Genomic DNA, 25697 nt, shown 5'->3' on the forward strand with positions numbered 1-25697 from the left:
CAGTCAGTCAACAAAGTGACCAGCTGGAGCTGTAGATGAAGCAGAAAGTTCTTCCTTCCACCCTGTTCTTCTTGAACACACATGAGTTTCTTCCCTTCCACTGTGATTTGTCTTCATTTCCTTCTTGTCCCAGGACAATATGCAAAGTTACTGGTGTGGGGGGAATATGGAGGGGCCAATTATGCCTTTTCTTTTTCTGTTTACATAAATGCTTTGGCATTTTCTGCAGGAGATACAGGGGTGTGGGTTATAGTGTTCTGCAGGGTGTCTACACAAAAATACAGTACCTGCCGTTTGAGGATGACGCTTCATGCATCTAATTGGGGAAAGCTTACTAGGCACTTGGTTGTATTACTTGTCAACCTTGTTAATTAATTTTAGAAAGCTGATGATAGTCTGGTTCATCATTCTCTAATTCATTTTTAAGAATACTTTCTTGTTTATAAGAATGCAACCTAGTCTTTAACTCTTTATGTATTTGGTAGACTTCTTGTAGAAACTGATTTGTTAAAATTTTGAACAATGCAACTGTAGACTGAATGGCTAAGAATGACTGGGAGCTGATGAAGTTGATGTGAATGTTAGTTTTTTCTCCACCACCACCACTTACTGACATACCATTTCTGTATGTTTTAGTTTTTTATTTCCTTTGGATGATCTCTTATAATAACAGATGCTGATGATAGTGATAAGTTGTGTTTCATTACCACTTAGCATTGTTTGCTTGAATGCCATGCAAAATACTTTTGTTCTAATGGCTTATATTTTCACAGTGTCTCCTTTCTTCCATCTTTCAGATTATGGCACAGACACAAGGCTTTGGGAGAAAGTACGTTAAAGCCTTTCTGAAAGGTTTCCTTGTTGCTGTTCCCGTGACAGTAACGTTCCTCGATAGAGTGGCTTGCATAGCACGAGTAGAAGGTGCTTCAATGCAGGTAACAAAGCTCCTTTCCCCCCTGTTCCTTCACCTGTTTGTTTGTTTGTTCAATTTATAAACCACACTTCCTAAAGTGGCTCTGTGTGGTTAACATTAAAATCAAAAACACATAATAAAACAAAATTTTAAAAAACCACATTTAAATCAGAATTAAAACTCATTGAATGTCTCCAAGGAAGATAATCCTCTTATATCCACAGGAGCATGTTCTTCCATCTAGGGACGACAACTGAGAAGGGCCGATTCCAGGTCGCCACCAAATGAACTAGTGGCACCTGAAGATAGACCTGATGATCTTAATGAGTGGAAGGGATCTTATAGAGAAAGGCCCATGACTATACTGTTTGTCAACCTCTTTTGCCAACATTGTATTCAGGATTGACAGATCATGACTACCCAGAACACAGTGTTGGTGAGAGAGGTTCGTATATAAATAAGTTGATACAGCTATGTGCTAATTTAGAAGTTGGCTTTGCCTTTTAGAAACATGTTTGAATTCAGTTGTATGCTTTGTTGTAAACTAAGGTATATCTATGTTTTCATACAGTGATCCTTTTAAAACCAAGTTTCCAAAGAAATGAATTTCCATTATCATTTACTTTGTCTATCATTGTCCAGAGACATGAGCTGACATCCAGACTGTTGTTCAGCTACTGGGGAGTTACTCTAAAGGATGATTTAATTTCAGATGGACTACTCAGGAATAATTTAGTCTTTATCTGTCAGCCATATTTCCTCACTATCTTCCATCTTTTTGTTTACTGAATTAGTTTTATTTATTTTGTTGCCCTTTGTAAAGTATTGGAGCTGGAGAGCCCAGGTTGCCTACCACTTTTCTCCCTCGAAGTAGGAGGTCACGGCTCACAATGGGTAGTCTTCCACTCCTTGCTCCATATAGACAGGAAGTCTCAGGTGTTTCAGATAGGTGATGATCCACCCCCTTCTCTCAGCATGCCCAGGTGCACTTCCCCAGTTCCTTCCTGTCTTAGCTCCTGTATAGATGCATCTGGGCAGGCTCCTGCCTGAATCACTTTGCAACTCTTCTTTGGTGAGCTTTCTCTCTTTACTAATATGGACCTTTCACAAACTGGGGATACCCTACAGGGTTCCCTCTCAGAGAGTACCGGGGAGGACCCTAGGGTGCCTAAGAAAAAGTCCCATAAGACAGTCCGCCATTCCTCTTCCCCTGAACCACATGGTCAGGGAAAGAGAAAAAAGACCATTCCCAAAGGGAAGGAAAAAGAGGAGGAGGCTGGGGGCAGAGCTCAGCATACTCTGCTGGTTCAGCGACAGAGCGAGAGAATTCTAATTCAGGCCGCCTGCAGTGATTCATTGCGGTGGCGGGGAGACCGGGAAGCACACGTGGCTGGCGGGCAGGCTGGGGGGAGCGGGTGCCCTCTCCCCCTCGCCCCCCCAGGTCCACCCACAGCAGTCTGGGGAGAGGAGGCAGGCCCCTCCACGTCCCACTTCGCCATCTGCCCTCCCTTGCCGGAGCTAGCTGTAGGGACCACGAGGTGGCAGCCAAGCGCGTTGGCCAGCACGGAGGAGGCGGCCGCCATCACAGCCGCCCCCAACTCACCCCCCGACGCACACGCTGCTATCTTCCAGGCGGCCACCGCTACTGCCGAGCAGGCCCCCGCCGCTGGGGCTCCCGCCACCGTTGCGGCCTCCGCCATTACGGCCGCCACTGCCGCTGGGGAATCCGCCGCCATGGTGGTCACCCCCTTTCCGGTCGCCTTAGCGACCTCCGTTACGGCCGCCTCAGCCATTACGGCCGATCATAGAATGGTGGCCAGGGCCCCCTCCGCCGATTCGGAGGAGACAGCCATGCCGCGAGCTCCCGCGCAGCAGACTATCACGGCCGCCACCACAGCTGCCCCGCCTTCATGGCCGCCCCTGCCTTGGCGGCTGTGGCCGCTTCTGAAGTGTGCACGCTGGTGGGGGCCGTTTCTCCCACACGGGTCGCCCCTGGGGAGCGGTCTCCTCACGAGGAGAGGGCCACAAGCGCCGCCATTCTGTCCCCCCTTCCCTGGGCTCTGCCACCTATGGAGGCTGTCTCCATTGCAGCCGCTCGCAATGAGGAAGTGACAACAGCGCCATCTGCTGGCCTAAACGCACCAGAGGTTTTACTGGCCCCACATGACCATGGCTGTATCCCAGCTAGAAGGTAATCGGGGACAGGCCCTGTTTTCATACAGGGACCATATGGCTTCACCCGGGAGCCATCAGACGGACCCTACTGGGAGCCCCAGACTGAAGCGGGTCTAAACCCTTGCTCAAGGGTGCGGAGACTGGCCAACCCCGACAGAGGCGCTGAACAGCAGGGCGAAGTCCATAGACCCCTCACCCTTGCAGCATGCGGCGATAGGCGACTCGGCGAAGTCTGTAGACCGCTCACCCAATCCGCTGGTGTTGGGGCACAAAACGCATTCCAGGAGGATACACCCCTAGGGGCAACCTGCGGCCAGAACAACCCGCACCACCTGGCGAGCCCCTATGGATGCAGGTTTGAGCACCCCTCGCTACCTAGTCGGCACCAGGTAAGTGTCGCGTTCGGGGACTCTGAGGAGATGCAGGAAAGAGCACAATGGGTGCGGGAAATGATGGCCAAGGAAATGAGAGCGAATGCTAGAGCACTTTCACGCTCAGTTAAGGAGGCTGTAGCCAGGGAAATGAGGAAAGTATCTATCTTACCCCAGGGTGCATCCCCGCAGGCCACCTCGGGGAGAACACGGGTCAGGTCTCCTTCCTCTTCCTCTGAGGGCAGCCCGGAAAGGTCACGCAGCCGCAGTCGCACTCTAAGACGCAGGCGCACCTCTGAGGGTACTTATACTGACAGACGTCACCTTGGGGCACATCGAGCGGGGGGGAGTGGAGAAGTAATCACCCCCACTCCAACAGCGCCCAGGTCTATTGACAACTCTGCAATAGCGCCCAGGTTGAATGATGGATCTGGAGATAGACGCCCTCCAGAGCCAAATCCCGGGGACCACACTGAACCTGAAGAGTCTGATAAGGAAGAAGGGGAACTCTCTGAGGAAGAGACCCCTCAGACACCGAGCCCCATCCTGAGATTGTTTCCTCAGGATATGTATGAGGTGATGCTATCCAAAGCCAAGAGGGTAATCAATGCTGCAGCTCCGCAGCCAGAGGCACAGGAGACATCAAGCCAGCTGGCGCTAGATGTTTTCCCTGTAGCTGGACACCTATGCCCCGTGGTCCCCTTCCCACCACTTTTCCGGAATACCATGTACGCCGAATGGGCTAATCCTGCGGCCATCAGACACACAAGCTCCTTCCCCAAGAAGCTTTATATCCTACCAGATGAGGCTATGGCAGAGCTTGCGGTGCCCAAAATAGACCCGCCCATAGTATCCCTGGTATCAGGGGCTATTGTAAATAAAGAGTGGGATGAACAACTTAAGGGTCTGGAGGATAGGAAAACGGAGGCCCTCCTACGCAAGGCCCACGAGGCAGCAGCTGGCTCCATCAGAGCTTCAACCGCCACCTCTGTCATGGCACGCGCTTCCGTGTTGTGGGTTAAGGACCTCCTCACCAAGCTGGAGCCGGGCCAGACCGCACTCAGACAAGGCCTCAACAAACTGGCAGAGGCTGCTGCCTTCATGGCGGACGCAAGCCTGGATTCCATCCAAGCCTCTTCTAGGGCAATGGCGGCAAACGTGGTGCTGCGTAGATCGCTATGGCTCAAAAGCTGGCAGGTGGATGCAAAATCAAAATCCAATCTGGCCTCCGCCCCGTTCAAGGGCGGCAACCTCTTTGGTGAGGCACTTGATAAAGTCCTGGTAGAGACACAGGACAAAAAGAAGGCCATGCCCACGGGCCACAGAGACTCACGCAGACCCTTTCGCACTAACCGACATTCCTTTCGCCCCTACAAGCAAGGTGCCGGCTTCCGGGGCCAGCGACAGAATCGATTCCAGGGACGACCCCAGTGGGGACACAGCAGCCACTGGAACCAGAAAGGCAGACCAGGTCAGCGGCAACAACGCTTTGCTGCCCACCAGACGGGTGGACGGCAGAATCGTAAGCAGAACTGACTACTTGCCAGTAGGGGCCAGGCTGCAACACTTCACCACCAAGTGGGCAGCCTCCACAAACGACAGGTGGGTCTTAAACACACTACAGTCGGGCTACTGCCTGGAGTTCAACTCCTTTCCACGGGAGCAGTTTCTAGCCTTCCCCAGGTCCAAGAACAAGATCAAACACCAGCGGATGTAGCGGGCCTTAGCCCACCTGCTTCAGATACGGGCCATAGAGCCTGTGCCCGTGCCCGAGATAGGGCGTGGTGTTTACTCAATTTTGTTCTTGGTACCCAAGAAGGACGGAACCTGGCGGGTGGTCCTAAACCTCAGACAGTTAAACCATTACATCCGGAAGCGACGTTTCCGGATGGAGTCCCTCCATTCTATCAGAGAAGCAGTAACACCCGGCGATTTCCTGGCGTCTATAGACCTGAAGGAAGCATACCTTCACATTTCCATTGTCCATTCACACAGGAGGTTTCTAAGGTTCTACTACGACCAGAAAAACTTCCAATACAGGGCACTATCCTTCGGGCTTTCCTCAGCCCCACGGGTATTCACCAAGGTGCTAGCTGCACTGGTGGGCCACATGAGGTTGAGGGGTCTCAGGGTCCATGCTTACTTGGACGACATTTTGATTCGAGCACAGTCCCTTCAGCAGGCGAACACAGATGTCCTGAGGGTCTGTCAGCTGCTACAGTCCCACGGTTTTTTGATAAACGAGGCCAAGAGCCAGCTCCAACCATCTCACACTATCCAGCATCTGGGAGCCTGGTTCGACACAAAGGCGGCCACCATATCCCTCCCTATAGAGAGGAGGGAGAAACTGCGCGACCAGATCCAGCCTCTGCTAAACCAAACGCAGGCGAGGATCATGTCGCTAGCACAGGTCCTGGGGTCCATGATTGCATGCATAGAATGCCTGCCATGGGCAAGGTGGCACGCACGTCCATTACAATGGATGCTACTGCCCTTCCAGGACGATATCTCAGCCCGCACAGGGCGACTGATACCGCTCCCACGTCAGGTACAGCGGTCAGTTCGCTGGTGGCTATCCCCAAACCTGGAGAAGGGGAACCCCCTAAGGGAGTCCGACAGGATCTCCGTCACTACAGATGCCAGTCTGTCGGGATGGGGAGCCCTTTGCGAAGGACAGACGGCCCAGGGCCGCTGGACTGCAGAGGAGACCCAACACAGCATCAACTGGTTGGAACTCAGGGACATCAGATTGGCCCTCCTCCACTTCTCGGGTCTCTTACAGAGTCAACATGTGTTGGTCAGGACCGACAACATGACGGCCAAGGCTCATGTGAACCGTCAGGGCGGAACCAGGTCCAGATCCCTAATGGAGGAATCCGATGCCCTACTCCAGTGGGCGGAGTCCCATCTGCAGTCGATCAGGGCGGAGCACCTGAGTGGAATCTCCAATATTCAGGCAGACTGGCTCAGTCGCCAGACAGTGGACCAGGCGGAGTGGGCCCTCCACCCCGAAGTGTTCAGGCAGATTCAGAGGAGGCTGGGGAACCCTCAGGTGGACCTGTTCGCGTCCCCAGAGAACGCCAAGCTACCCTGCTTCTTCACGAGGTTCCATCATCACCTCGCGGAAGGCACAGACGCCCTAAATGCTCTGTGGCCACGGTGCCTCCTGTATGCCTTTCCCCCAATAGGCCTGATCCCTCGGGTGGTGGCGAAAGTCCGACAGAGGGCAGCACAGATCATTCTGGTGGCCCCATTCTGGCCAAGGCGCCCATGGTTCACCGATCTGGTGCTGCTCTCCACCGCGGAACCAATGCCCCTTCTACTGTGGCCAGACCTGCTGTCCCAAGGGCCGTTACGGCACCCAGACCCTGCCTGGCTTCAACTTCACGCCTGGAGTTTGAGCGCACGTTGTTAGCAAAAAAGGGATACTCTAAGTCGGTGCAGGATACGATTCTGGCCGCAAGGCGCCAGAGCACAAATAGAATCTATCAGACAACCTGGGCCGCCTTCCTCAGATGGTCAAGGCGCAAGAAGGTCGACCCTAGCTCAGCCAGGGTCCCCCAGGTTCTGGCCTTCCTCCAGGCGGGCCTGGATCAAGGTCTAAGACCCAATACCCTAAGACGACAGGCTTCGGCCCTAGCCTCGGTGCTTAAGCTGAAGGGTGCGGGGGGGCTAGCTCTACACCCCCACCTATCACGTTTCTTGCGAGGGGCGAACAATATCGCCCCTCCTCCAGTCCATCTTTTCCCCTCATGGAACCTCAACAAGGTCTTGAATGCTCTGACAAACCCACCCTTCGAACCGCTGTCAAGCATTCCTCTGAAATTCCTATCGTACAAGGTTCTCTTCCTAGCTGCTATCACCTCAGCACACAGGGTGTCGGAGTTGGGAGCGCTTTCGGTCCGGAAGGAGCTCTGCATCTTCCAGCCGGACGCGGTGGTCCTTAAAACAGACCCTACCTTCATCCCTAAAATCAACTCTGTTTTTCACCGGTCCCAGGCGCTGGTGTTACCGTCGTTCTGTCCCAAGCCTAAGCACCCGCTAGAGCGTAAATGGCACACCCTAGATGTGCGCAGGGCCCTGCGCATTTACATTCGAAGGACCAAGGACTTGAGGAGATCCGAGACCCTCTTCGTATCCTTCCATGCCACGTCCTTGGGTTCCAAGGCCTCCAAAACCACCTTGGCCCGCTGGCTGAGGGCTTGCATAGCCACGGCCTACCAGGCCCTGTCGATGCAAGTACCACGGGGGATCACTGCCCATTCCACCCGCAGCGCAGCCACCTCGGCAGCATTCTCAGCTCAGGCACCACTGGGGGAGATTTGCCGGGCAGCCACGTGGACTTCTCCCTCTCCCTTCCTAAAATACTACAAAATCGACTCCCTGGTTGCAGAACAGGCAGCATTTGGGAGGACTATACTACAGCAGGTAGTACACAACTGAAATCGATCCACTTCCCGCCCCCACGGGTACCTGTACTGCTCTGGTAGGTCCCATTGTGAGCCATGACCTCCTACTTCGAGGGAGAAAGAAACATTGGTCCTACCGTGAAGGGTTCTTTCTCCTCTGAAGTAGGAGGTCACGCGGCCCACCCGTGGATCGGGCACAGACCTCAGCAATTCTAAAGTAATTCGATATCAGTACTACTAATGTTTCAGTTTCAGTACTACTAATGTTTCAATTTCAGTACTAACGATTCTAAGGTCTCAGGTTTCCGCCCCGCTATCCTTCACCCCTTGCATGCCGATCTCTTGTCCGTAACACTGTTGGAGCTAGGCGAAAAAGCCAGGCGTCATGAGGCACGACAGTCGGAACTGGGGAAGTGCACCTGGGCATGCTGGGAGAAGGGGGCGGATCATCACCTATCTGAAACACCTGAGACTTCCTGTCTATATGGAGCAAGGAGTGGAAGACTACCCATTGTGAGCCGTGACCTCCTACTTCAGAGGAGAAAGAACCCTTCACGGTAGGACCAATGTTTCTATCTAGGACTACTTGTCCGTTGATTCCTTTCAGCCCATCATACTTTACTAACATGTACTGGTTAAGTGATATGCAGATCTAATCAGATTTTCCTTCAGTAGATATGATGAACATATATCCTTTATAGAACTCCCATCATAAATTGGTTTTGTAGTTGTAGAGTTTGGGATTTATGTATGTATTAAAGCATTTAAAGACTTGATTATTTCAGCCAGCCTATGTCTTGTGTTTGGCCTTATTCTTTTCCAGTTTTTAGTTGTATTTTGGTACTTTCTAAATTAAATTTCAATCCATTTGACAAGGCTATCTTTCATGTGTTTTGTATGCTACCTAGTTGCTTATGTACTTCACAAATACTAAATAATTTTATCATTGCTATTATCCCACTTTTCCTTCCATCAGTCAGCATAAAATATATTAATACAAAATTCATATATGAGAGAGAGAGTGTGTGTTAAAAAGGAAAATATTGATAACTCAACATACTGGAGAAGAACCTTTAATTACTTTCAAGGCTGACAAACTGTCCCCAATATGTGAAGCTGAGGGGAAAATGTTTTTGTTTTGTTTTTGTTCATTTCCCTATGTGTGAAGTTGCTTCCTAAAGACTTACTAATAATTAATTGCGCAGATCTCCCTATATAATGTGGTTACATTTGGCCAGATTGGGTGATATCACCAGACTGGCTCTTACAATCCAGCAATGAGGTGTGTGTGTGCATGCATATCACCCCTGCTCCCTGCATGCTGTCTTGCAGCCAGTGTTCCCTCTAACAGGGATTCCCAGATGTTGTTGACTACAACTCCCAGAATCCCCACCCAAAGGCCATTGCAGCTGGGGATGCTGGGAGTTTTAGTCAGCAACATCTGGGGATCCCCATCAGAGCAAACACTGCTTGCAGCCACATAATTGTGTGGAGTGGATTGCCCAAACTGCACCAGTTTAAATATTAGTATGTTAAATAATGTGCAGGGGGCAATTTGGTCAGTTGGGCTGTGGGAGAGTATATGGAGAAGGGGACAGGGCATGTATTTGCATGTGTCTCATGTGGATTAGAAGGGCCACTTGGGCAGTATTGTCCAAAGTGGCTCTGCATTGGAGCCAGTTTGAGAATATCCTAACTGATTTATCTCTTAAAGAGTGGGACTTCTCTAGTCAGTCTTATTGTGTGTTTTGTAGGTGGGGATGGGTGCAGAGCAAGATCCATGCTCTTGGTCTTAAAAGGTTTTGTACACCAGGGCAGTCTGGGCATTTTTAGGGAAAATCTTGCCTTATCTTAATGCCAGTTTGCACAGGTTGATGCTTCTGGTGTGGGAAACTGGCTTCCTTTCTATTGATAAGTGGAGGGCCAATTCTTCTTAGATGAAGAATTCAGGAATTGGAGTGCCACTGGGCTGGCTTGTGAATTGCATACTCTCACGAGAAGTAACATGAGTGCCAAAACCACACATAAGGTCATGGCTTTCCTTTTATAAATTGCAATTTTTCCTTTTATATAAGGGAAGCTCTGCTCTTGTCTAGGTTTGCAGCTCTGTTACTGCAATGCTCACATGAACAGTTTCCCCTCTAGAGATAGGTGCTGGGAATATTGCTGGAGTTGCCTTGTTGACTGAAGAATGGAGGTTCTGTGGAGAGGGGCACTGCTCCCTTTTTACTGGTAAATAAAAGCATTTGAAATGTTGCTGTGAAAATGTCTGTGTGCACTAATGCTCACAAATTCTGAATGATTTCCTTCTCCAGGCTGAGCCTAGGACTCCCGCTGAGGCATGGATCCATGAGGGATACAGACTTGGGGCAGTTCCAAGGGAAAAGGTAGACAGGATCTTGGATAGTTCCAAGAAGGTGATCAAGAGAGCTGGATACAACAGGCATATTTAGAACTGCTTGCTGGTTTTTATAGCTGCTGCCAAGTTGGAGTCGATTAGCCTTTCCCTTTCCTTGGGGAAGCCTCTGTTGTTTAAAGGGACCGTGAACAATTTGCTAAGCATACCTCTGGTGGTATAGAAGGACCTTTAACTGAGAGGGCAGTTCCTTGAGGGTCTTTTCTGAGTCAAAAGATGAAGGCAGGGCTGTTGCCTCAGGTTGTAAAAGGGGTTCTTACTCTGATTTCCCTACTGGGGGGAGGTCCCAGGCAGTGGGAATCACCAAGGGTCTGACTTGCAGGGTCTTCTCACCCTTTCTCATTCCCTGAACTGCATGCCTTGTCTTCCAAGAGGGGAGTGGGTCCAGGGTCATGACACTGCCCTAGCCAATTGTGTATCTTTGTAGCAGTGGGCTTGAAGTCCAGTGGCTAATGCAGAGCTGAACTACACAATCGGCAGGAGCAGGGGCAGAGCTACCATTAGGCAAATGGGTTCTGACATCCTATGCGGGGGGTGTTATTTTGTTCCCAAACGGGGCCTTTAAATGCAGGGAGAGTTGCTCCGGCCTGTGCTGTGCAGCCCCGTTTGGCAGGGAGACCATGCCCCCGTGTCTGACGTCAGATGTGGGGGCATGGCTAGCTGGCCCCCTGCGTCTTGACGGCAGACATGGGGGTCAGGGTCAGGGGGCTACGGCAGCAGCCGAACATGGGCCGCCGCCAGCAGCCAATTGCTGGAACTGTGCCTTTCCTGACTGCAGATGACAGATGGAATGATTAAATCCTTTCACAACGCCTGCCACCAAAAAGCTTGCATGGCAGGAGAATACTAGCCTTGAACGCGTCTTCCTGAAAAGATTGTAGTGCTGTAAACTGAAAGCAATAAGCACTGACACTTACTTGAAAATTGAAGTCATATTCCCTAATGCAGGAGTTCTCAAACTTGGGTCCCCAAAAAGTTATTGGACTACAAGTCCCATCCTCCACAGCCTTATTGAGGTTAGGGATAATCAGGCCATTGCATCTGGGCATGATGGGACCTATAGTTCAACAACATCTGGAGACCCAGGTTTCAGAACCCCTGACGTAAGGGGTAAAATTAGGAATAGCCACTCTCAGTATTGACTACATCAACAGTTTTTTGAATATTGGCAATGAATGGGTTATTTCCGAACAAGGATATGTAGAACATCAGACAGAAAGTGTATCTGTAGATACATGTTTTCACTCTCATCTTGTTTCGCTTCAGGAAGGGAAATGTGACAAATCATCTCGCTTTCTTTATCTTGCACTCCAGAGAGTGAATTATGTTGAATGTGTTTGAAAGCTATAGGATGTGATGGAAAGTGAAGTTTAGTCAGCAGGATGCCTTACACTCATCAATAACACACTTGCATTGGATATATGATTGTCTTGACTTGAAGCTTTTGCTGTACAATCCACAAGAATTGGATTTGTAATAGACCTCTTAGACTCCTAGCTGGCTTTGTGCACTCATTATCCTGGTTCATGCTGTGATTGAAATTAAAAGTTCTTTCGGAAAAGCAAGGAATGTAGCTTACTCTTCTTCTTTTATTTCCTTTTCTTTCTTTTTTGTTTTTGTGTTCTGAACTAGAGGGTATGTAACATGGCTCCACAATGACTGGAGACTGTAGCTGTGTTAAAAGAATAATTTATTCCGAATTACTTAAAACAGATTTCATTGTGTTTGTGGTGGTTTTGCCATGCTGGTTTAAACTATAACACCTGAGTGTGGTTTACTTTATCGTGGCCTTAGAATTTAATGAACAGAATTAATGAATACAACCCTTATTTCACTATGCTTTGATCATCATTTCCTAATGAAATGAACATTTCCCATTTTATTCTTGTTCTCTTGGATTGGTTCTCTTGATGTACTCATGCAAGGAAATTAGTATACTTCATTATTTAAATAACTGAGGATGCACGAGACAGAAACAGGTGAGCTATTTTTCAAGGAAGTTTGGTAAGAGTTTAGGATGTAGTTAATAAGTCATTTTCAGGTGACCTTTGTCTTATCCTCTTCTATAAGACAAATCCTGGTCTTTCTGCTAATGATAAAGATGAAGAAGGGATTTCTGTGGAACACTTAAGAGTATTTCCAGGTTCCCTTGCAGCACTGAGCAACAATTTAGGGAAATGGGATGCAGTCTTCAGGATGTATGATAAGCCTATAGCCAGAGCTTTAATTTGGGTCAAAGTTTCTATATAAATAATTGTTGTGTGGCAGAAAAGCCAGGTCAGTTTTCAGAGAGGAGCAATTTCCAACCTACCCCTCATTGAACATAGTTGGGAGCTTCTGTCAGAATGTAATGAAACTGGTTTGGATTATACCAGCTGCCAGTCCTGCGAGGAACAGCAAGTTGAGCACGCATCTTCCCTCCGCTCAGTGCACCAATCCATCCCTGTATAGTCATGTGGGGAGGGTGAACATAAAACCATCCCTCACTGTACATTTAAAGGAGTACTTATTATGGGAGTTGTAGGTCAACATCTGCATGAGGGCTGAAGTTCAGCAGTCCTGGAATAAACAAACCAACTTCTGACTGTCAGAGGAAACTGTTGCTGCTAAGACCAGAAGAACAGCACTGCTGGATCAGGTCCAAGGCCCATCTAGTCCAGCACCTTGTTTCACACAGTGGCCCACCAGATGCATATCTGAATGTCAAAATTTACAGCACCTGCATCTGAGAGCCAAAATAACTGTGAAGTTCTCAGGTGGACATAATTCACATAATTTTCTCTCTCTCAGATTTTCCTTTCCATTTTCAGAAGTAGCAGCCATGGGAGGCTGAGTTGGGACCATGATGTAGGTGAATGGGGCTGTAACATTTTGCTTATGTGTCACTTTGCTGATGAAAATAATCCCTGGATGGTTGTTTGTCCATTGCAGCAAATAACTTTGGGCAAATAGTTGTTTTGTAGGGGGCAATTTTTGTTAGGAAAGCAACATGAGAACGATTTATTTTATTTATTACACTTTTACACCGCCCCCACACGTGTCTCTGGGCGGTTCACAATGATAAAACAGTTTAAACACATATAAAAACACATAAAACAATGAAAAACGAACAATTTAAAAATCAATCACAGAATTAAAACCTATACATTATTAAGAAGCTGAAAAAGCCTGCGTAAAAAGATGGGTTTTTAAATATTTCTTAAAAATTGTCAGATGGGGAGGATCGTATCTCAATAGGAAGCGCGTTCAATAGTCCCGGGGCAGCAACTGAGAAGGCCTGTCTCCGTTTGGCTACCAGACGAACTGGCGGCAACTGGAGACAGACGTCCAGAGACTACCACAATGGACGGTGGGGCTCATAGTGAAGAAGAAGTACTCTCAAATACCCAGGGCCTAAGCTGTTTAGGGCTTTATAAGTTATAACTAGCACTTTGTATTTTGCCTGGAAACCTATAGACAGCCAGTGTAACTTCATCAGCAGAGGTGCAACATAGTCTCTCTGAGATTACCCAGAGACCAACCTGGCTGCCACATTCTGAACCAACTGAAGTTTCTGGACTACGTACAAAGGCAGCCCCACATAGAGCGCATTACAGAAGCCAAGTCTGGAGGTTACCAACAAATGTACCACTGTTTTGAGGTCATTTATCTCTAGAAACGGGTGCAGCTGGCATATTAGCCGCTGCTGATAGAAAGCACCCCTGGCCACCGCCTCAACCTGAGAAACCAGGGAGAGGTGTGAATCCAGAAGTACTCCCAGACTACGAACCTGTTCCTTTTGGCGAAGTGTGACCCCATCTAGAAGAGGTAGATCAAAATCGTCTCTGGAGTTCTGACCCCGCACAATAACCAGGCCACCTACAACAGCCTCCCTGCTAGATAGAACAAGCCATGTTGAGCAAGGGTCAGGAGAGCAAATGGTAGGCCTCACCGCTCCAAGCAGCTTGTCCACATCCTCAGGAGTCACAAACTGAAACTGATCCAGTTGAGTCACATGAGAGGAGTTGTCGGACACCTCCAGTTCAGACATCAAATTATTTGTGGAGTCTCCATCTAAGTTGGCCCGAATCCAAGAGATTTTATCTGCGAAAAATTCTTTAAACACATTGCAGCAGGTAACTGATGACTCCAAATTCAGGTTCAAGGGATGGGCGGGGGGGGGGGGGCAGATACTAGTCCCCTCACAACCCTGAACAACTCCGCCGGACGTGAACTCGCAGAGGCAATATGGGCAGAAAAGAACCCCTTCTTTGCCACACGTATCACCTGAGCATAGATCTTTAAATGAACAGCCAGAAGGGGGGACAGCAATTAAATTTCTCACCACCCTTCCCCTGGATTGGCCTGCTGACCTGACAACTCCTTCTGTCCCCACCACCACCACTGGGATAGCTGCCCCACATTCAATGGCGCCCCCTATCTCCCCATCTCCAGATGAACCCAAACACATTGTAGCAATTTCAGGCCAGTTCTAAAAACAGCTAAACAGAAACTCTACTGTTGAGGAGCTCCTCCCCAGTCTAATAATTAAACAGAGGATCTGGCCCTCGTTCTCCCCCGAAGTGGCTCCCCCAAAGGGGTGACCCCCTTTGGTGTTTCCCCTTTGATGGTGACCCCGGCACCACTGGCAACGTGCCTATATTGTCCTGGGCAGCCACAGCTCCAACAGGTGGAACGCAGGAACTCAAACTGCCCAGTCACCTCTGGCCCCAGTCCTGCAAGGACTCACCACCACAAAAAGTCTTGGCTGGAGCAGATGGCAAACAAAGCGGGGAGCAGAGGAGGAGGCAGGCAGGCAGGGACCCCAGCCTCTCACTCTGGGGTCTGCCAAGGCCAGACTGAGTCTTCCTCTTCCTTCCACCAGCAGGTAAGCCACCACTCTCTTCCCAGTATATATCATTGTCTTGGTCCAGGTTGTAACTCTGATTGCTGTTTCAAATAAAAAACAGCAATGTGTTTAATTCTGCATCTAGTTTGGCCCTGACTGAAGTAAATTGAGATTTAAATGATATTTCTATGCAGCAATAGAAAGCACTGTGATATTTTTTATTGATGGGCATTTTTGTGTTTGTGGAGTTAATGTATTCTCTGAGTAGCTTAGAATGTTAGTTGAAGCGGGATTTTTAATAAATAAATGAATAAAATATTTCAGGCTTGAAATAAAGGACTATATTGATATTTAGAACATAACTGTTATGCAGTGAAGGACAAGAACTTTCAGCTGCTTATCCATGATTTGTAAAATAACTTTATAAATAAGAAATCTAAGTAGTGGACAGGTGTGTAAAATATTACAGTTAAGTCAGTGAAACTGTATAACTTTGTCATCAGTTATGGATCATTTTCCTTAGCACAACCATACCTGCCAACATTTCAGAATGAGGAAAAGGGACAATGTTTTTTCACAACCCTAGGTATTGACCCTTGCCCTTCATGGCTAATAAAAGCTGCCAGAGAGGGTACAGGCAGATGGTTAGAGGTGTGTCATTAAGGGAGGGCAGGATGCCATCATGCCTCAAAGAGATGATGGTAAGAGCATTATTTAAAAAGCCCTTGCTTGATCCCTCCAATCTGGACAATTATAGACCTGTCTCTAACCTTCCCTTTTTGGGCAAGGTGATAGAGTATGTGGTGGTGTGCCAGCTGCAGAGGGTCTTGGATAATACAGATTATCTAGACCAGGCCTGCTCAACTTAGGCCCCCCCAGCTGTTTTTGGACTACAACTCCCATAATCCCCAGCCACAGTGGCCAATAGCCAGGGTTGATGGGAGTTGTAGGCCAACATCTGCAGGAGGGCCAAAGTTGAGCAGCCCTGATCTAGACCCTTTTCAATCTGGCTTCTACCCCATATATGGGACTGAAACAGCCTGGGTCACTCTAGTGCAGGCCTGCACAACTCAAATTACCTGGTGGGCCGAAACCAACTGTGACTTGGTTCATGGGGGCTGAGGTCAATTCTTAGGGTGCTGATAACACTTAATATCAATCAATCAACCAACCAAATTAAATCAAATTAAAGTGAAATTAATTAAAAATGAATTTAATCAATATTTAACTTTTGATGTTCTGGCAGGCCAAGATTTAAATTAATATGAAATAAGTTGAATTAAATTTCATTCTAATAATATAAATATTATACAATCTGTACAAAATCCATAATAAAATGCATTGTTCTTCCTTTCCACCTCTGCCAAATCATCACACATAACTTGGAACACTTTTAAGGGGGAGGAATATGAGAAGCTCTTCTCATAATTTTGGAAAAGAAGGGAGAAGGGGAAAGAAAGATGGAAAGGATGAAACAGGAGGCTTGGCTTGAGAGAGAGAGAGAGAGAGAGAGAGAGAGAGAGAGAATGGAGTAGTCTTGGTGAGGGGGAGAGAGAATGAAGGGAGCAGTCTTGGAGAGAGAGAATGAAGGGAGCAGTCTTGGGGAGAGAGAGAGAGTCCGTTCCCCGTCGTTCCGGAGGTCCCCGTTCTCCTCCCGCCACTTTCCCTCCCCATCCCTTGGCAACACTTTCTCTCCCCGCCGGGCTCCCTCCGTCCCTGCCATTTTCGCCCACCCCCACCACTGGACTCCCTCGTGGGGCCACTGTCAACCACCTCCTCCTACCTCATCGCTGCCATCAGCTCCTCCCCCTAAATTCCAGTTGCCGTGCAACTGAGGAGATGGGTGCGTGTGTCCTTCCCTCCCTCCCCTCCCCCATGGTGGTGGTGCATGGCGACAGAATTCAGAGCGACACTCGGGTCTGCTATTTGGCCTGGCGTCGCTTTCCAACTGCGAGGCACGCCTGCGCGGTTAAGAGACTTAACTGTGCAGGTGCGCCTCGCATTTCGGAATCAACGTTGGGCCAAATGGCAGGCCTGAGTGTCGCTCTGATTTCTGCCGCTGTGTGCTGCTGCTGCTGCTGCTGCTGCTGTGGGGTAGGGTAAAGAAGAACACCCGCAGCCATCTCCTCGGCTGCGTGGCGGCTGGAATTTGAGGGGGGGGGTTAAGCAGCAGCGGGAGGAAGGGGAAATAGCCCCGGGGGCCAGGAAAAAAGCCCTTGCAGGCCGCATGCGGCTCGCGGGCCGTATGTTATGCAGGCCTGCTCTAGTGGATGACCTACGTCGGGAACTAGACAGGGGGAGTGTGTCCCTGTTGGTTCTACTGGACCTCTCAGAAGCATTCGACACCATTGACCATAGTATCCTTCTGGACCGCCTCTCAAGTATGGCAATCGGATATAGGGTCCTTTCTTGAGGGGGAGGGTCCAGAAGATGGTGCTGGGGAACTATTGCTCTGCTCTGTGGCCATTGACCTGTGGGGTCCTGCAGGGTTCGGTTTTGTCTCCCATGCTGTTTAATATCTACATGAAACTGTTGGAAGAGGTCATCCGAGGGACTTGGACTGAGTTGTCAACAATATGCAGATGACACTCAGCTCTTTCTCTCCTTGTCACCTGATCCTAGGGAGGCGGTGGATGTCCTGAATCAGGGACTGGAGGCCGTGATGGGTTGGCTGTGGGCTAATAAACTCAGACTGAATCGGGACAAGACAGAGGTAATGTTGGTCAGTAGGAGAGCCGAGATTCTACCGGTTCTGGATGAGGTTGCACTCCCCTTGAAGGAGCAAGTACGCAGCTTGGGGGTATTGCTTGACCCAGCTCTGCTTTTGGAAGCTTGGATGGAGGCGGTGGCCAGGGGTGCCTTTGCATGACTTCAGCTAGTGCGCCAACTGTGTCCCTTTCTCAAGAAGGTAGATCTGGCTACAGTTACCCATGCCTTAGCCATGTCATGGCTGGATTACTGTAACGTGCTCTATGAGGGGCTGTTCTTGAAGGATATCTGGAAACTGCAGCTAGTGCAAAATGCGGCAGCTAGGATTTTATCTGGAGCTTCCCGCTGGGATAAAATAACAACCATTTTGAAAGAGCTGCACTGGCTACCAGTTTGTTTCTGGGTCCAATTCAAGGTGTTGGTTTTGACCTTTAAAGCCCTTAATGGTTTGGGCCCAGGTTACCTGAGGGCCCACCTGCTCCCAAGGGTTGCTTCCCGCTTGACAAGGTGATCTGAGGGGGCTCTGCTTTGGGTGCCGACAGTGAGTGAGGCTCGGCTGTTGTGCATGTGGGATGGTCAGGGCCTTCTCTGTTGCTGCCCCCAGACTCTGGAATGCTCTCCCGGTGGCTATTTTCTCCTTGGTCTCCATCACAGTCTTTAGAAAATGTGTGAAACCTTGATGTTTATATTATTGTCTCTACTGCTGCTTCTTTGTATTTTGTATCATTATCTTATGCTTGTATTTTAAATATTTTTAGTCAGATCTATGTTATATTTTAACAATATTTTAATGGTGTGATTTTTATAGTCTTGTATTTTTGTGTGAACTACCTTGGAATTGTTTTAATGAAAGATGGTATACAAATTTAACAATAAAATAAACAATAAACTAATACTCACAAATCCCCCGCCGGGTCTGTGTTCTTAAACCAGGCCCTGTTCTGTGGGCATACTGATGATAGGGACTTGGAAAATAGCTCTGAAAAACAAACTCTGTACTCCTAATCTAGACCCTCTTCTGTGGGTATTATATCAATAATATGGACTGGATAAACAGCCCAGAAAGGCAAATGCCGCACTCTTGAACCAGACCCTAATCTGTGGGTAGTATGTTGATATAATGAGCTGAGCAAACAGCCCTGAAGTGCAAAGCCCATACTCTGAAAGTAGACCCTATTCTGTCGGGACTACAATATACACTGAAGAAATAGCTCTGAAGCTAAGACTGCTCTGTGTCATGAAATCAGACCCTTTAGGGATTATAATATAAACTTGAGAATAGCTGTGAAAAACAAATGGTCTCTCAAATGAAATCAGACCCTATTCTTCAGGGAATATATGAGAAACAGCAAGGCCTGAAAAGCAAGGCCGGCACACTCTCAGAAGAAAGTGGGCCCAGAAAACAAGTAATGTTTTACAAGTGACAGTTCTCTCCCTATGACTCTTCGCGTGCTGAAATGCAGTGCGCCTCGTAGGCAGGGGTTTTATAGGGCTAGATCTGGCTGCCCATTGCCTGAGCATTTATAGGGCTAGATCTGGGCTGCCCATTGCCTGAGCCTCCACCTTCCTAGCTCTGTCTGAGGCCGGGATCCCGGATCTCATCTGAAGTCTTGTGAGAGGGGACTTTGGGCTCTTGTTAGACTTTGGCAGATGGAGCCGGGGGCGGGCGCCAGGGAAAAGGGGATTTTTGCGGGCCTTCTCGTGAGGCCAGAAACCAAACCAAAAATCATGGCTGTCTTGGGAGAAACAGGGCAGTTGACAGGTATGGCATAACAACATAAGTCAATACAGTATATAATCATTGAAATGGACTGAGGTAGAATGCCATGAATTGAATAGCTGGCCAGAATTCCTAAAAAGCTTGAATTTCAGTCATGAAATATATTATTATCAGTTTTCAAATATTCTCATCTGGTCTTGGATGACTACAGAGAATTGAGTAGTTCACAGTTGGTGGAAGACCATCTTTTGGAGTAATGTCCTGGAAATGAGAACTGTCAGGAGGAACAATAACAATTCTTCCCTCTAATTGACAGATGCTCATATTTGTATATTTCAAGAAGTTGATAAGCTTCTAGAAAATGATATCTGGTCTGGTTCTGACTCTCAATCTCGGGTGTATGCTGTCATATTTTAATTGTAGTCTGGCAGTAACTTCACTTTTCTATGTGCTGTGATGAATATATTCTTTATATTGGAGAAAGAGAAACAAGCACAGGCTAATGTTCATTTTTGTCTTAGTTCTGTGGGGTTATTGTTTATATATTTGTGTGTGTATAAAATAATTTTCTGTTATGCCTATTTCAAATGAACGTATGCTATATCTAGATTTAAAATTTTGTACTATATACATGGATTTCTGGATTCTAACATAGTTCATGTGAATGTGACTGATGAAGCTAGGGAATGTGAAAGCAAAAATTTAAAAATAAAATATTTAGATGTTTGTTTTGGCATGGAGATTCTGTTCCCATATTTGGTGGGGAGATCTGGTACTCCTAGAGTATCAGCTATTCCATTTTGCTCTGCTACTATTTTTCATCTTTATAGTGATTTCAATCCCCAAATTATTATTGCCATATCTGTAATCACCCATATCAGGGTAAGGGGAGGGATCTGCAAACGTGAAATAGGAGCATATTACATTATGGCCAAGAATGTTAGAACTGTGTGACTGGATTAATTTTAAAACATTCCGGTTACCACTATTCATTTCTGTTTTGGTATATCTATACCTCACTTTGTGGTCCTGATAATGCTCGATGTGGGTCACAACCAGGGTGGATTTGATTTAAATCAAACTGATTTAAATCATGATTTAAATCACTAGCAGGGTGGATAAAAATAAAAAAAATCAGATTTAAATCAAAAAAATCCGATATAAATTAAAAAAAATCTGATTTTTTTGATTTAAATTTGATTTTTTTATTTTTATCCACCCTGCTAGTGATTTAAATCGTGATTTAAATCGTGATTTAAATCAGTTTGATTTAAATCAAATCCACCCTGGTCACAAGGGCTGCCATATGGAAAAGAGGGCAGGTTTCTGTTAATGAAGTGCTGGCTAAACACTCAAATTGGGTTCTTGGACTAAATTCGGCGATCAGCATGACTATAAAAAGTTTTGGTCTGGAAATGAGGAGGAGACAGGAATATGGTATAATCAGATTTAATTAGAGATAACTGGGGTACTGGAAGAGAAAAAATTGATTAGGGAAGGTGAGGAGGCAGTAAAATCTTAACAGAATTAGTCTCACATATGCATTAGTCTCACATATGCAAATTCTGAATTGTCAACTGAATCAGCTTAAGGCTTTCAAGTCTACAAGATGTAGATGAAGAGGAGAAAGAGGGGAGCAAGGAAATTTTAAAAGGATAGAAAATTAGTATTACTGGTCCTGATCTGTTGGTGTGTTGGATACACTTGCAGGTTGAGGTGTGCAGGGAGACTTCCTTTTGGGGGGAAAGCAGAAAAGCAGGAAGATGAAAAGACGAGGAGTAAAGAAGCTACCACTTGAACCCTTGAGAACCAGCAGGACAAAGATTTATGTGGGTTCAGATCCTGAGGCCATGTGGCTGGGCCAAGGATATTTGTACTGAGAAACATATCCTGAGGCAATGCATAAGTCAAGTGTCCTGACTGCAGGGGCTGACACTCATGTGTAACAAATAAGTTCATATTTACATGAAACAATCAAGTGTGTGTGATGGTTAAGAAACAAAGATTGAATTGCTGGTCGAGAAGTGTGTGTAGGGTACCGGATGGGTGATCTCAAAAGCCTTATCAGATACCAGGACATCTCTTCCTGAGAGAGGGGGGCGGGAGGGAGAGAGGGGGGTTTCCTTTTCTGTTAATGGTTCTACCTCTGGATCCTCACCAACTCATTAACTCTGTGATAGGAGACTGGGGTGTGTGCCATGCTTATCTGAGTAGTTGTGGAAGGGATTAGCGAGGCTAATCCCATTGCGAAGGGAATTAGCTATTTCACTTGTGAAGGTCTCTTTGATCCTGGTCTGCTTGCTCGTTTCCTCCCTTTTCTTCAAAAGAGAGGCCTTAGGGTTCATCCTGGGGGCCATTTGTTATCCTGATCTTGGGCACACTGTTCACTCTAAGGCATGTGCAAGTACACGCACTCACAAGTTTTTTCATGTCCCCTAAGTTCATTTTAGATCCCGCTCAGGTTGAATCAGGAGGGCCCCATTCTGAATGCAGGTGCATACATACTGCCTTGATATTGCCACCTAGAACAAAACTCATTCCGCACAGAGATGAAAAAAATTAGAGGGACCACTGCTTGGGCAGTGTTGACCCATGTTTGCTTGTGTCAAGGGACCAAGCTGTATAGTGTACCAACTATGAGCATGTGCAGAGTTCCTGAGCCCTTGAGCACAGGCATCCAAGATGGAGGTTTGAAACCTGCAACTCCAAACTACATAGAGGGGTGCTGTTTGCAGCCCCAAGACAAATTCCTTCTGTAACATCTCCTGAAGACGAAATTCCAGTAGGTGCAGCCTTTCATTCCCCTGCATTAAAAAGATGCACCTGCAGAAATTTCCTCTTCCATGTATCTCTTAAAGACCTGTCCTCTCTTCTGTATGACAGCCCTGCTCACAATAATAAAAATAACCCAATTGGAAATACTAACCAGCAGGCTGGAGCTTATTATTTCATCTATGTGGGACAGAAAATGCAAAGAGGTGAATTCTTTTGATTATCCTGGGGGGCTTTTTTTGTGTGTATTTTTGTTTTGTTTTAACTGTGGAAACTTTCAGCATTTAAATGATCAGTAAAATCAGAGGAGGAAGCTACTATGGCAGATGAAGAGCATAAATGATTTTTTTAAAAAAAAATGTTATGGCATATAGCTTTTGAAATGAAAAAGGATATGAATAAACATCACTATTGACAAAATTGCATGTTATGTTGATTACTTAATCACTCAGACAGTCTCAGTATATTGCCTCATGACAGCCAAAGAAAAAGTCATAATGTACTCTGATGTTTTATTAGTTCAGTAAACAATTTACTGGGTATTGGAAAGCTGGGCTGATCTGCTAGTTTGTTCCAGCTTCTGTTTGTTTGTTTGTTTGTTTATTTATCATATTTATATACTTCTTGATACATTTATCTCTAGGCGGTGTATACAATTTAAAACAACAAACAGAAAGCAGAGTAAAAACAATTTCACAGAACAAAAAGTTAAAACAATTTCATATGATAAAATCAATAAAACAGTTTAAAATTAATTTCAGTTAAAAGCCTGAGAAAACATGTGCATCTTGAGAGTCTACCTAAAAGCAAACAGAGAAGGAGATGTTCTTATTTTGACAGGAAACATAATCCAAAATCCGGGGGCAGCCACAGAGAAGGTCCGGTCCCGGGTTGCCACCAAACGAGCTGATGGCAATCATTACCGGAAATCCCCAATCATATTAATAGATGTCTGGTTTCATAACAAAGAAGGTGCTCTCTGAGAACTCTGGACCCAAGCCATTGAGGGCTTTATAGGTAATAACCAGCAGTTTGTGTTTTTCTCAGAAGCGTATTTGCAGCTGGTGCAGTTATTTTAGAATCCGTGCTATATGGTCCATTCAAGCTGCCGCATTCTGTACCAATTGTAGTTTCCGGACTATGTACAAAGGTAGCCCCATGTAGAGTGCTTTACAGTAGTCGAGCCTGGAGGTTACCAGCATATGCACCACTGTTTTAAGGTCACTAGCTTCCAGAAATGGGTGTAGCTGACATATTGGCTGAAGCTGATAAAAAGCGCTCCTGACCACTGCCACAAACTGAAGGACTATTGGATCCAAGAGCACTCCCAAGCTACGTTTCTGATCTTATGGGGAAGCGTAACCCCATCTGTAACAGGCAGATCTAAACAATCTTTCAATTCCCATGACAAAGTCATGGTGGTTAGCTGCTTTTCTGTAGCGTCTGGATCGGGCTCCTCTGCTCTACCAAGATTCTTCTGAAGGCTGTCAGCTACAAGCCTTCTCAAGCCCCCTGTGTGGCCAGTTATTTTCTGCCTACCCACTTTCTCCATCTAGTTCTGTCTTATCTTCCCTAAGTGTATTCAGCCAGACACAGGCTTGTACTGTCCTCTGGCTCTCTCTGCTCCTCAGCTTAAACCTCTGGAATCTTCAGAACGCTCTCTGCAATCTCATCCCAGCTTGATTCCTTTGCTTCTTGCTTATCCTAACCTGTTAGCCCCACTGGTCTGTTTTTAAAGCTGCTGTGATGTGAAACTTGGAACTTATTTGGAACATGAAACAGCTCTTACAATCCTGTATGAAAGCTACCCACAATCAATCTGACCTTCTTCATAAATACTTTTTGCTACTAATGTATTTCTTTTCACATGTATGAGTTATGTATAGGTCATGGATTCTCTCCACAAACACGGAATCATAGAAGCACACCTTCTTATAGCAATTAAACCTGTTGTACAAGGCATTTCTCATACTTTACAGTAACTAGTGTTTAACAGTCTTTAATATCATTTTGTAAACCTCGATCTCATTGCTTTTCCTTTCCTTTATTCTTGACTCCATTAATATGAACAGTAAAATTCCCTGTGACCTTAAGGATGTGTGTTATGGCATGTTTTGTATGGTACAGATATTGTTCTTGAGCTTCCTCTTCAATGGCTCCCTCCAACAAACAACAAAACTGTCTCTTTGATAGTCTGTGAATAAAGAACAACTTGGTAGAGTTGGTGCAGAAATGCCAATTCGGATATGTAATTAAAATCATGGTAGGCTCATGCAAGAGTGAGATTCCAGTTTGGTAGCTTTTGCATTGCACTCCCAGCTGCACTTTAATACAGGGAAGTTCAAAATGTAAACTGTGGGTAGAACGGGTTGGGTAGAATGGCTGTAGATGCACAATACCATGTGCTGTATGCATGCACTTTTGGATCATCGTATGTGCATTGATTTAGACTTTGTTTTTCACAGAGTTTTGTTCAATTTCCTTTCTCCCACCCCCCCCTTCAGCCTTCTTTGAATCCAGGAGGAAGACAGGTATCCGATGTAGTGCTTTTAAACCATTGGAGTATTAGAAACTACGAAGTGCAGCGTGGAGACATAGTTTCGCTCGTGTAAGTAACTTCAGATAAATCTCCATATGTTGACCTTGTTAACTTTATTCCGAAGGTTTTGGCTACGATGCCGTTATACAGTTTTGCTTACAGACATAAACGTGACAGCCAACTTATTGCATGGCTGACAAAGATACAGTTATTACTGTTGATTTCTGAAGTTCATCAAATATTTCATGATCATGCATTTCAGAGCATAATGTCCGCATATGTGATCATATATAGTTGTGGTCAAGACATGCTCATGCAAACTGCAGTGAGGCATTAACAATAATTATTACATGAAAAATAATTAGATGTTTTGGTGATATTGAAAGATAGGAAAATGGATCTTGAATGTTGAAATTGTCTAGAACAAACTTTAGATGTCCTGTGTTTAGCATGGTTAAACTCTTGATTCTTTTCTGGGGTGATGCTAGTGTTCATTCAGCAGAGGTATGATTTTGGAAGCTGGACAGAATTGATCATTCCTGAAACAGCTGTGTTTGGTGAAAAAAGCCTTTTTATTTTATCATGGAGTGATTAGCCATCAGGTGGCGCTGTTTCTCTGCTTAATACTGCTCCTGCATTTAAGTGATTCAAACTGTTCTGCTCTTAATGGCTTGTAGAAATTGAATGTCGAACTGTGTATAACAGACATAATGATATTAAGCAAACTGATAGTACATGCTCTGATGACAAAGTTGCTTTTCTAGCTTTAATTATAAAAGTCTTGGATATCATTTTATAAATCTAGATCTCATTGTCTTTCCCTTTATTCTCAACTCCATTAATAT

The 25697-nt window shown here is 46.4% G+C and overlaps 1 protein-coding gene and 1 long non-coding RNA gene across 18 annotated transcripts in view; one reads left to right on the forward strand and one right to left on the reverse strand.

Annotated features, from left to right (window-relative positions):
• Positions 1-19538, reverse strand: part of LOC128326121 (uncharacterized) — a 28095-nt gene extending 8557 nt beyond the window's left edge. Inside the window, exon 1 of the long non-coding RNA XR_008307853.1 lies at positions 18722-19538. This is a non-coding gene — a long non-coding RNA (uncharacterized LOC128326121). The remainder of the gene's footprint in view (positions 1-18721) is intronic.
• IMMP2L (inner mitochondrial membrane peptidase subunit 2) overlaps positions 1-25697 on the forward strand; it is a 753382-nt gene that overhangs the window by 14543 nt on the left and 713142 nt on the right. For all 17 annotated transcript variants that reach the window (XR_008307851.1, XR_008307852.1, XM_053252299.1 and 14 more), the window contains exons 2-3: positions 798-935; positions 24818-24921. Coding sequence is in view for 15 of the 17 variants with exons in the window: in XM_053252298.1 (XP_053108273.1) it covers positions 798-935; positions 24818-24921 (242 nt within the window). In the remaining 2 variants the exon portion in view is untranslated. The remainder of the gene's footprint in view (positions 1-797; positions 936-24817; positions 24922-25697) is intronic.

The sequence above is a fragment of the Hemicordylus capensis genome, chromosome 5 (assembly GCF_027244095.1).
Source record: "Hemicordylus capensis ecotype Gifberg chromosome 5, rHemCap1.1.pri, whole genome shotgun sequence".
NCBI lineage: Eukaryota > Metazoa > Chordata > Lepidosauria > Squamata > Cordylidae > Hemicordylus > Hemicordylus capensis.